This window comes from Sus scrofa, chromosome 3, assembly GCF_054392235.1.
Source record: "Sus scrofa isolate SSC_HxYL_T2T_F1_AM1 chromosome 3, Sscrofa_HxYL_maternal_Yorkshire_Landrace_v2.0, whole genome shotgun sequence".
In the NCBI taxonomy this organism is placed as follows: Eukaryota; Metazoa; Chordata; class Mammalia; order Artiodactyla; family Suidae; genus Sus; species Sus scrofa.
Window position 1 is genome coordinate 95,526,280 of NC_139385.1, and position 12,979 is coordinate 95,539,258.

Consider the following 12,979-nt stretch of genomic DNA (forward strand, 5'->3'; position numbering starts at 1 on the left):
TTATCTAGGAAAAAAACTAGAAATAACTTTTTTTGCTTTCATTTATTTTATAGTTATTTTATTTTAACAATCAAAAGTTTCTAGGAATGGGGCCATGACACTTAAATATCTGTTCTACCTCAGAAGTTATTTTGTTTTTGTAGTTCTATTTTGATGGTTTTACATCATTGAAAAGTTGACTCCTTTTGGAGTTCCTGTTGTGGCTCAGCAGTAACAAATCTGACTAGTATTCATGAAGATGCGGGTTTGATTCCTGGTGTCACTCAGCAAGTTAAGGATCCAGTGTTGCCGTGAGCTGTGGTCTAGGTCGCAGCTCAGGTCTGGCATTGTCTGTGGCTGTAGTGTAGGTCCACAGCTGCTGTTCTGTATTGACCCCTAGCCTGGGAACTTCCATATGCTTGTGGGTGTGGCCCTAAAAAGACAAAATAAATAAATAAATAAAAAAGATTGACTCCTTTTGAATTAACAAAGGTTAGTCATGAAAGGACAGAATTAACATTAATAGGTAGTCTATATCAGAGAAAAAATTAAAATAGTATTATCGTTCATTATTCATTGCTTTAGTTAGATTTTTAAACTGTATACATTTGCTTCATTTATATATTTAGTCTGCTCTTGACACTCCATTTTATTTTATTTTATTTTGTCTTTTTGCTATTTCTTGGGCTGCTCCCGCGGCATATGGAGGTTCCCAGGCTAGGGGTCTAATCGGAGCTGTAGTCTCCGGCCTATGCCAGAGCCACAGCAATGTGGGATCGTTAACCCACTGAGCAAGGGCAGGGACCGAACCCGCAACCTCATGGTTCCTAGTCGGATTCGTTAGCCACTGCGCCATGACGGGAATAGTCATGTGGTTTGCTAGATTTTCTAAACTTCATGGTAATCAGTGCTGAAGAAAAAGAAGGGTGTGTGAGATTTTAAGTGACATTCTGAAATAATTCAGTATATCTCACTAAAGTAGATTTGAGGGCTGTAATTACTCTTTCAGAATGAAATCAGTAGGAATAGTAGGGTTAATGACCAGTACTGCAGTTCTTACACTTTTAAGAGATACATACAGGTAATATTCTTTTTTTGGGGTCATATTCACATGGACTTGATTTTTATTTCAGTTTCAGTGCATGACACATGAAATTAATTGGAGATAAATTGTTTTTATCTAGAGAATGCAACACTCTCCTGATCTAATGAGCTTCATGATGGAATTGAAGATGGTTTTGGTAAGAAGTTGTTTTCTAACCCTTTTACTATGTTATGGGTCCTATAAAATTGCCTACATTTTGTATTTAGTTTATTAGATATTCATGGCTTTTTTTTTTTTTTACATTCTTCTACCTTTTTTTGTAATCTCGCAGTTAAATCTAGGGTTATTAACAAATGTGGGTTCATTTGTTCTGGTAAGATTACTTTTTTTGCTCTGTACTTCTTACTTTGTATCATGAGGAACATGTCTGTCTGATAGCTCTTGTTTTAGTAGAGTTAAGATTGATCAATATGTTAAGATCCACCCAATATGAAGTTTCCCATGAGCCTGTCACCTTATGATTTTAGTTTCCAATGGTGGTCTCTGCCTACTCCATTTCATTGTGGGTTGCAGGTGGTAATTTTAAAAAAATCCGCTACCTACATTTATTAGCTAAAAATCTGTAGACAAGAATGTCCCTTCATCAATTATTTGGGTAATTTGAGGTGTAGCTCATACTGGAGAGAGAGGATAAGTGCTTGTTCTTGTCCTTTTTCCTTTTATAAAAAAAATCAATTATTAGAATAATGAGTTGGTGCCTAGCAACTCAAAGGGAACATTTTTTTTTTTAGTATTAATCATTAATTTTTCAGTGCTTAAATTGTACCATTTTGGGTCAGTGTAATAAGCTCTTTCATGTTGGCTCTTGAGTTTTTTTAATTTTATTTATTTATTTATTTATTTTTGTCTTTTTGCTATTTCTTTGGGCCGCTCCCGTGGCATATGGAGGTTCCCAGGCTAGGGGTCAAATCGGAGCTGTAGCCACTGGCCTACGCCAGAGCCACAGCAATGCAGGATCTGAGCTGCGTCTGCAACCTACACCACAGCTCATGGCAACGCCGGATCGTTAACCCACTGAACAAGGCCAGGGATCGAACCCACAACATCATGGTTCCTAGTCGGATTCGTTAACCACTGCGCCACTACGGGAACTCCGAGTTTTTTTTAAACACAGCCCAAGCTTTGCTTTATGACATCAGTTGCCCCAGTTTCATTAACTCATCCTGTCGTAGAACTGTCATCAGTTATTTTTCCAAAGAGCTGTGGTTTTTTGGTAGGAAATGGCATTTAGAGGCCACCATCTCAAAACCGGAGTGTTCATCCCTATCATTTCTAGGACTTCTCAGTGGACAAAGCTAGGAAAAAATGCTTTTTAGAAAGAAAATACTTAATCCTGAGTTGATGTCAGTATGTTCAACTCAAATTTGGTATTATAGGGATTTTACCTGTTTGATTTTATGCTTGCATCTCTTTCTTCTTAAATCTGAAAATGTTCCTTTCTAATATTAGCATAATTATTACTTTATTATGTTTTTACTTGTTATGTTTTACTTCGGCTTTTCCCGTATTTATGAAATATTTCTTTATCAAATTACAGTATCAATATATTGGTACTAACAACTGAGAGCAATTCGATATTTCTTGGTGGTTCTTTGTGAGGCCCTTTTATTGTTAGCCGCAGCTGCCACATATTGAGAGCTCACCTAGCTGCTAGATTTGTTTTGAGTCCTTTTTTTTTTTTTAATCCTTTAACAACCACATGGTTTGGGTTTGGGATCAAAATAAAGAGTATAAAATCAGTTTGTAAAATTTAAATTTTGACTTACAAATTTTGTAAATCCTAATTGATATGGACTATCAAAACTCATAAATTTTGTCAAAGGCCACGACATGATAACCTTAAAAAAAGGTAAGGTGAAGAGGCAAAGATATTTTGATTTATATCTCCTTTACATTGGACAAAAGTTTGAAAGGTTTCTTTTATCTTTTTATCATAATTTTGATAAGCTATACAAATAGGACTAAGGGAAACCTGAGTAAAAAACCATATTTATGCTGTGATTGATTTGATTCACAATATTCTATTCAGTATATTTCTTATTCCATTTTTTTAAAAAAGATATGTTTTAGTTTCCTAAAGAAATTATGGACTGAACTGGTGATGTTATTGCACATTTATGACAGTAAACCTAAAAAATAAGTAATATTCATGTATTTATTGGGTTTTGTTGTTAGTAGTAGGGTTCATTTAATATACTGGTGAAAGTATTGAGAATGTTGCCCAAATCAAATCATAGCTGTTGAACTTATTCAGGAAATTTTGTTAAACCTCCTGTGAAGTTTCCTAGTAATAACCAAGCATATGGTAGGAGGTTGGTGTATATATATTTAATAAATGAACAATTATGTTGTAAAAGAACCTGCAAAGTAAATTATTTCATTTCTTTTTTTAGAGCTGAGTCACCGAGTGCCTAAGGCCTCAAAATTTGGGAACGTTTAACGTTAGGATTTAAAACCTTTGTAAAAGCCTGTGTTCTTGCTACTGTGTACCTTTGTTTCTTTCTCCACAAAGATTGCTTTGCTTCTGTCTTTACCTTTTTCTCTTTGATGGTCCTGGAATAGGAGTAACTTGTCTGGCCCAAGGTAGAAGGTAGAGTTTACAAATGTCATAAGCCTAAGGATTAAAGTACATTGTTATTATTATCCAAGTTTATTTCTACCTTAACTATGTAAATAGTAGTAGTTAATATTTTTGAATTTTAAAAAAATTCCAAAGAAACTCTGTGTAGCTGTTCCGTGTATAAGTAGAAGAACTATACTGACGTCAGTTTTAGTATTATTAGTAACAGGAGAATCTTAATAGTACAGATTTATTTTTATGGACCATCAGGCTATTTACATACAACTGTAGGTATTTAGTTTATGAAAAGAAAGCATTCATTTTGTCTTCTAGGAACTTCCCTTCTAATTCAGGTTGACATTCTGAGCTTTACAAACCTGCTTTCATGGTTTTGTTCTTTTCCTAAAGTAGATTTAGAAGAATATTAAAGTGATTTCAGTAAGTAGTCTTGATTTTTGAAATCTGTTTTGTAAAAATCTGTTCTTGTGTTAACTCAATAGTCTCCTATCCTTGTTTAAAAAACAAGAAGGATTAATAAGTATATACTTAACCTAACAAAAAGTATAAATTTTATTCATCTATCAAAATATTTATAATTTTTATACTTGTTCCTTCTGGTTTTGTTTTTAATCTGGTTTTTAAAAACTTTATTTTTATAATACCTTTTGATAATCTAGACTATTTAACATCTGTAATTCATGGATATTTTTACTTCTTAAATAAGGTATTTGCCTAGGTTAGCACCTTTTGAAGCAATTGCTAATATTGAGCCTCTGCAATTCTAGTGATTTTTGTATTGCTTATAAAGAATGCAAATTTTAATTTTGTTTGGAGGAACATAAACCATCTTAAAGGTAATGTAGGTGGGCTTAGCAGGGAAAGGAACTGTGATTTAGCCAGATAGATAGTAAAACACTAGCTGGTCTGAGAGTAATACAGAATGTAAGTCAGTGAGAGAAATTAACCGGTTAAGTGTTTATTGTACCAAATGAAAGGCTTTTGTTTTGTAAGTTTGTTATTCATAATGGTGTGCAAATATATCATTCAAGGCTGTGTACACAGGCTTTGTACGTATTTCTATCAAACATTATATCCACAGGGTAGAAAAATAATGAAGCCTTAAAGGATAATTTTTTTTAACTTAAAAAAAATAATTTCTGAGAGGCATAATATTCTAGGAGAATAGTAAAGTCTCATTAAGCTTGTATAATATAATAATCGACATTTTTACATAACCTTCAGTGTAGTCTTTTAACTTGTTCATGTCTTTTTTTTTTTTTTTTATGAGAAGGGGAAATCATTCAGCTGGATTTTCTATAAAAATAATGGATAATCACAAAACATGATAGTCACAAAGATTATGGAGTTGTGTTTTGTAACAGGTACTAATTATTCATTTTCTAACATTCCACAGCTGATTTTTTTTTTTTTTCTTTTAAATAGGAAGCTGCTTTAAAGAATAAACAAGAGCTATATGTACCACCTCCTCCTCCCCAGTTCTACTCAAGTGTTGTTGAAGAGATAGGAACTCTTGGTTGGGATAAGTATGTCTATTTAAAAAAAAAAGTTTAGAAATGCCTCTCTGTTACACATTTCACATTAATATATTTATAGTTTTAGCAATTGATTTTATGACTGTTACTAGTGAAGTGTTTAATTCTAATTGGAGTATCTGATACTTATTGTGGCTATGATCAAAAGGTATATTATCATAAAAAAAATGACCTACAAGGAAAATACTCAATGTAATTTGTAAAAAGCAACACTTTTATATACACAGTAATATAACTACCATGTTTTTCCCTGAACATATAACATCATTTTCTTTTAATTTTAGTAATATACATTGACAAATAAAATTTTAACATGTTTAAAATGTGTAATAGGAAGAGCTGATACACATTGTGAAAAGATTCACACAATTGCATTAATTAACATTTCCGGAGTTCCCCTCATGGCTCAGTGGTTAATCTAACTAGGAACTATGAAGTTGCAGGTTCAATTCCTGGCCTTGCTCTGTGGGTTAAGGATCCGGCATTGCCATGAGCTGTGGTGTAGTGTAGGTCGCAGACCTGGCTTGGATCCTGCATTGCTGTGGCTCTGGCATAGGCTGGTGGCTACAGCTCCTATTAGACCCCTAGTCTGGGAATCTCCATATGCCACGGGTGCGGCACTAGAAAAGACCAAAAAAAAAAAACAAACAAAAAAAAAACCCAAAAAACAAAAAAATTAACACTTCCATCACTTCACATATTTGTCCCTTTTTTCCTGACTCTTTTTTTGGTGGGGGAGGGAGGGTTTACTTTGTTGTTTTTTTGTGCGGGGGAGAATTTTAGGAACTTCTGCTGTTTTCACACATCACAATATATTGAGTGTTATATTTACTTTCTTACTGTATGTTTTCTGTTTGTCCAACTTGTTTTATGCTTTTTCTCTTCTGACTTTATTTGAAATACAAATTGCATGTTTTTCTTTATATTAACTTGTTAGCTATACCTTTTTTTTTTTAACAAAGCTTTTGGAGGTCACCTTAGCGATTTTAGCATACATGTAGCAAAATGTACCTTGTTACCTTTGCCAATTTTCTTAAATTGAGAGGATCTTAAATTCTTTAATGCATTGTCTCCCTCTTCACTTACTGTGTTATTGTCATGAGTTTTTAAAATTGGAGAAGACTTTATTATTGGTGTTTAAGTTTTTTTTGAAGTATATTTGATTTACTGTGATGTGGTAATTTCTGCTGTACAACAAAGTCCATTCTTTTTGAGATTCTTTTCCCATATAGATTATCACAGAATCTTGGGTGGAGTTCTCTCTGCTATACAGCAGGTCCCTGTTAGCCAGCCATTCATATACCACAGTGTGCATATGCCAATCCCAAAGCCTCATCCATCCCTCCCCACAACCCGTCCCCTTTGGTAACCATAAGTTTATTTTCAAAATCTGTGAGTTTGTTTATGTTCTGCAAATAAGTTCATTTGTATCCTTTGTATCCTTTCTTTAGATTCCACATATAAGTGATATCATATGATGATTGTCTTTAACTTCACTTAGTATGATAATCTCTAGGTTTATCCATGTTGCTACAAATGGCATTATTTCATTCTTTTTTATGGCTTAGTGATATTCCAGTGTAGCTATGTACCTCATTTTCTTTATCTGATCTTCTGTTGATGGACATTTAGGTTGCTTCCATGCCTTCGCTATTGTAAATAGTGCTGTAATGAACATTAGGGTGCCTGTGTCTTTTTGAATTAAGGTTTACTCTGGATAGATGGCTGAGGAATGGGATTCCTGGATCATTGGGTAGTTCTCTTTTTAGTGTTCTGAGGAACCTCCATCCTGTTTGCCATTGTGGTTGTACCAATTTATGTTTCTACCAGCGGTATAGGAGGATTCCCTTTTGTCTGTACCCTCTCCAGCATTTATTGTTTGTAGACTTTTTGATGATATACCTTCTGGCTGTGTAACATAGTACCTCATTGTAGTTTTGATTTGCATTTCTCTAATAATTAGTGAGGTTGAGCACTTTTTTCATGTACCTGCTGACTATCCATCCATATGTCTTCTTTGGAGAAATGTCTGTTTAGGTCTTCTGCCCATTTTTGATTGAGTTATTGGGCTGCATGAATTGTTTATATATTTTGGAGATTAATCCTGGGTGGGTCACTCCATTGGCAAATATTTTCTCCCATTATGTGGGTTGTGTGATTTTTTATTTAAAAATTTTTTTTAATGGTTTCCTTTACTGTACCAAAACATTTTCATTTTAAATAGGTCCCATTTGTTTAATTTTGTTTTTATTTTCATTACCTGGAGGTGGATCTAAAAAGATATTGCTGTGGTTTATGTGAGAGTTCTGCCCATGTTTTCTTCTGGAGAGCTGTACAGTATTTGGTCTTATATTTAGGTCTTTAATCCATTTTTGTGTTTATTTTTATGTGTTGTGTTGGTATTATAATTTTCTTTTACATGTAGATTAGTTGACCATAAGTGTGTGGGCTTATTTCTGGCCTTTCTATCCTGTTGCATTGATCTGTATTTCTGTTTTGTGCTGTTACCATGCCGTTTGGTGACTGTGTCTTTGTAGTATAGTCTAAAGTCAGGGAACCTGATTTCTCCAGTTATGTTTTTCTTTCTCAGGATTACTTTGGCTATTTGGGTGTCTTCTGTGTTTCCATACAAACTAAAAATTTTTTTTGTTCTGGTTCTGTGAAAAATGCCATTGGTAATTTGATAGGGATTGCATTGAATCTACACATTGCGTTAGGTAACATAGTCATTTTGACAACATTGTTTCTTCAAATTCAAGAGCATGGTATATCTTTCCATCTGTGTCATCTTCAGTTTCTTTCAACAGCACCTTATGGTTTTCAGATTACAAGTATTTCGCCTCCTTGGGTATGCTTATTCCTAGATACTCTTTTTGATGGAGTGGTAAAAGGGATTGTTTCCTTAATTTTTCTTTCTGCTCTTTTGTTGTTAGTGTATAGAAATGCAGGAGATTTCTGGGTATTAATTTTGTATCCTGCAGCTTTACTGATGAGCTCTAGTAGTTTTCTGATAGCTTCTTTAGGGTTTTCTATTTGTAGTATCATGTCATCAGTGAACAGTGACAGTTTTATTCCTTTTCCAGTTTGGATTCCTTTTATTTCTTCTCTGACTGCCATGGCTTGGATTTCCAAAAGTATGTTGAATAAAAGTGATGACACTGATCTTAGCAGAAATGCTTTCAGCTTTTCACCTTTGAGAATGAGGTTGGCTATGGATTTGTCATATATGGCTTTTATTATTTTGAAGTAGGTTCCTTCCATACCTGTTTTCTGGAGAGGTTTTTTTTTTTTTTTTAATCATAAGTGAGTTTTGGACTTTGTCAGAAGTCTTTTACTGCATCTATTGAGATGATCACATGGTTTTAATTCCTCAGTCTCTTAATGTGGCGTATCACTCTGATTTGGCAATATTGAAAAGTCCCTGCATCTCTGAGATAAATCCCACTTGATCATGGTGTATGATTCTTTTAATGTATTGTTGGATTTGGTTTGCTAGTATTTTGTTGAGGATTTTTGCATCTGTGTTCATCAGTGATAGTTTTTTATGTTTCTGTCTGGTTTTGATATCAGGGTGATGATAGTGGCCTCATAGAATGAATTTAAGCATGTTCCTTCCTCTGCAGTTTTTTGGAATAGGTTCAGAAGGATAAGTATTAACTCTTCTCTGAATGTTTGATAGAATTTGCCTGTGAAGCCATCTGGCCCTGGACTTTTGTTTGTTGGAAGTTTTTTAATCACAGTTTCAATTTCAGTGCTTGTGATCAGTCTTCATCTTTTCTATTTTTTCCTGATTCATTCTGGGAATATTGTACCTTTCTAAGAATCTGTCCATTTCTTCTAGGTTGTCCATTTTTGTTGACGTACAGTTGCTTGTAGTAGTCTCTGATGATTTGTATTTCTGTGATGTGCATTGTAACTTATTCATATCTAATTTTATTGATTTCAGCCCCCCCTTTGTTTCTTGGTAAGTCTGGCTAAGGGTTTATCAATTTTTGATCTCTTCAAAGCATCAGCTTTTAGGTTCATTAATCGTTTGTATTTTTATTGCTTTCTTCATCTATTTCATTTATTTCTGGCTCACTTTGATTTCTTTCCTTCTGAGTTTGAGCTTTGTTTGTGCTTTGTTTGTTCTTTCTATTGTTGTTTTAGGTGTAAGGTTGAATTTTTTATTTCTTGAGGTAGGCTTGTATTGCTATACACTTCACTCTTAGAAATGCTTCTTTTGCATCCTATAGGTCTTCGATTGCTGTGGCTTTTTTTTTTTTTTTTTCCCATTTGTCTCTAGATATTGTTTGATTACCTCTTTGGTATCTTCAGTGATCCAGTGATTAGTTGCGTATTGTTTAGTCTCCACGTGTTTGTTTTTTGCACTTTTTTTCTTGTAGTTGATTTCTAGTCTGAGTACATTGTGGTTGGTAAAGATGCTTAATATCATTTTAATTTTCTTAAACTTCGGCTTTATTTCTGGCCCAGAATGTGATCTGTCCTAGAGAATGTTCTGTGTACTCTTGAGAAGAATGTGTATTATGCTGCTTTTAGATGAAATGTTCTACAATTATCTGTTAAATCCATCTGGTGTAATAGATCATTTAAAGCCTCTATTTCCTTTTTTTTTTTTTTTTTTTTTTTTTTTTCCTGTCTGCTCGATTTGTCCATTGCTGAGAGTTGGGTGTTTAAAAGTCCCTGACTATTGTTGAATTCTCTTTTTATGGCTGTTGCCTTATATATTGAGGCACTCCTATGTTAGGTTCATATATATTTACAATGGTATCTTCTTCTCGGATTGATCCTTTGATTATATAATGCCTTTCTTTGTCTGTTGTAACTGTCTTTATTTTAGTCTGTTTTGTTTTATATGTATTGCTACTCCAGCTTTCTTCTGATTTGCTTTTATGTGGAATTTCTTTTTCCATCCTCTCACTTTCAGTTTGTATGTCTCCCTAGAACTGAAGTGAGTCTCTTGTAGAGAGAACCTATCTATCTATCTATATATCTATGTATCTGTCTATCTTGATTTTGTTTCTATATAGCCAGTTTGTGTCTTTTTGTTGGAGCAATCAAACCATTTACATTTAAGGTAGTTTTAGATAGGTATATTCTTATTGCCATTTGTTAGTTGTTCAGCATTTGTTTTTGCTGGTCTTTTCTTGTTTTGCTCTTTTTTCTTGTGGTTTGGTGAGTGTTTAGTGTTACGTTTGTATTGCTTTTTCTTATTGGTGTATCTGTTGTAGATATTTGGTTTGTGGTTACCATGAGGTTTTGAATAGGAGTCTTCATATATACAAGATTGTTTTAAGTTCCTTGTGTCTTAACTGCAAATGCATCTTCAGTATCCTGCATTGGTACTCTCTTCTCATGATTGCTGGTTTTGATAACATACTTGTGTGTGGATGACTTCCTGCTTTTATTATGTTTGCTTTTACTGGTAAGAGTTCTCATTTATGATTTCTTGTTTCTAGTTGTGGCCTTTTCTTTTCCACCTGGACAAGTTCCTTTAGTATTTGTTGTCAAGGTGGTTTGAAATCTCTTAGCTTTTGCTTGTCTGTGAAGCTTTTGATTTCTCTTTCAAATCTGAATGAGATACTTGCTGAGTAGAATATTCTTGGTTGTTAGTTTTTTCTTATCGCTCTAAGTATATTGTGCCACACACCCTTCTTGCCTGCAGAGCTTCTGCTGAAAAATCAGCTGATAACCTTATTGGGGGTTTCCTTGTATGTTATTTGTTGCTTTTCTGTAACTGCTTTCAGTATTTTATGTTTGTGTTTAATTTTGGTCAGTTAAATTAATATATGTCTTGGGGTGTTCCTCCTTGGGTTTATTTTGTATGGTGTTCATTGTGCTTCTTCAGCTTGAGTGAGTGGTTCCTTTTTCATTTAGGCAAGTTTTCCACTATTATCTCTTTAAATATTTTTTCCAGCCTTCTGGCACACTTATAATATAATTGTTGGTATGTTTGGTATTGTCCCAGAGTTCTCTTAAACTGTCCTCATTTCTTTTCATTCTTTTTTTCTTTTTTTCCCCTCTTGGTAGTGCCGTACCTATAGCATATGGAAGTTTCTGGGCTAGGGGTTGACTCCAGCCTACATCACAGCCACAGCAACGAGGGATCTGAGCTGCATACGCAACCTACAACATGGCTCATGGCAATGCTAAATCCTTAACCCACTGAGTGACACCAGGGGTTGAACTAGTACCTTGTGGATACTAGTCAGGTTTGTAACCCATTGAGCCACTTTGGGACCTCCCACATTCTTTCTTTATTCTGTTCTCCTTCAGTGATTCCACTAGTCTGTCTTCCACCTCACTTATTCTTCTGCCTCCTGTATTCTGAAATTTATTTCTTCTGGTGAATTCTTCATTTATCATGTTTTTCATCTCTGATTGTTTGTTCTTAATCTTCTATTTCCTTGTAAAATGTATCTTATAAGTTATGAATATTTGCCTGCAGTTTTTTTCTGAGATCTCGGATTGTCCTTATTGTCATTACTCTAAAAGTCTTTTTTGTGCAGGTTGCTCATCTCCTCTTTGCTTATCTGTTCTTCTGGGGTTTTGTCTTGTTCCTTTGTCTGGCTTATATTTTCCTGCTCTTTCATTTTGTCTGGCTTTCTCTGTGGTCTCCCTGCTTCAGGCTGCAGGTGTCTGCCCACTTGTGGGTGAAATTGATTCAGGGGCTTGTGGCTGGCTTCCTGATGAGAGAGATTGGTGCCTGCCCACTACAGGGTGTAGCTGAGTCTTGTCCTTCTGGTGGGTGGGGCTATGTCTCTGGGTGTGATTAGTGGTAGCTTTTTGCTTTGGGAGGACTTTAGGCAACCTCTTTGACTTGGACTCTGTCCCCACCTTGTTTGTTGTTTGGCCTGGGGCTTCTGAGCACTCATGTTAGCATGTTTTTATTGGTATGGGGCCATTTTTTCCCAAAATCTCAAACCCCAGGGGATTTTACACCAATGATTATTCCCTGGGACCTCTGCCTCCAACATGCTACCCCCACATTGAGCCTCAGCTAACCCCTGCTTTCCCATGACACCCTCCAAGACCTGCAGCCTTCTGGCACACCTATAATATGCTTGTTGGTATGTTTGATGTTGTCCCAGATTTCTCTTAGACTGTCCTCATTTCTTTTCATTCTTTGTTTTTTTTTTGGTTTTTTTTTTTTCCCCCTCTTTTTCCTTTGAGTCCAAAGCAAGAACTCAGGTTCTTATGGAGTCCTTGCTTTGCCCTGGGACCCAAGGCACATGAAACCTGTGCGTGCCCTCCAAGAGAGGAGTCTCTGTTTCCCCCAGTCCTGTGGAGCTCTTGAACTTTAGACCTGCTGGCCTTCAATAACCAAATGCTCTGGGGCTCTGCCTCCTGATGCCAGACCTTTAGGGTGGTGACCTGATATGGGATTCGGAAATGTCACTCTTGGGAGCCTCTGCAATGTAGTTACTTTTCATTGTGGCCGTGTTTTTCCCCACCCCAACCCTGGAAAGTATGGAATTGCTTATATCCTGAAAGTGCACCTTCTACCATCTCATTGTGGCTTTAGGTATAGGATATCTTTTCTGGTTTCTTCCAGTCAGTGTGTTTTTGTTGTTGTTGTTTTTTGTTGTTGTTTGTTTGTTTTTTTGGCCACCCTTGTGGTGTGTGGAAGTCCTTGGGCCAAATCTAATCCAGGCTGCAGCTGTAGCAATGCTGGATTCTTAACCCACTTCGCCAGGCCAGGGATTGATTGCACTGCTGCAGAGACAATGCCAAATCCTTAACCTACTGCACCATAGTGGGAACTCCCATCCAGTGTATTTT

At 35.4% G+C, this 12,979-nt stretch overlaps 1 protein-coding gene across 3 annotated transcripts in view; it reads left to right on the forward strand.

Annotated features, from left to right (window-relative positions):
• The window catches only part of FANCL (FA complementation group L), a 99,745-nt gene that overhangs the window by 16,528 nt on the left and 70,238 nt on the right, over positions 1-12,979 (forward strand). For 2 of the 3 annotated variants that reach the window (XM_021088208.2, XM_021088210.2), the window contains 2 exons: positions 1,164-1,220; positions 5,088-5,188. The exons of the other annotated variant lie outside the window; for it this stretch is intronic. In XM_021088208.2, the coding sequence (XP_020943867.1) occupies positions 1,164-1,220; positions 5,088-5,188 (158 nt within the window). The remainder of the gene's footprint in view (positions 1-1,163; positions 1,221-5,087; positions 5,189-12,979) is intronic. 3 annotated transcript variants of the gene reach the window in all.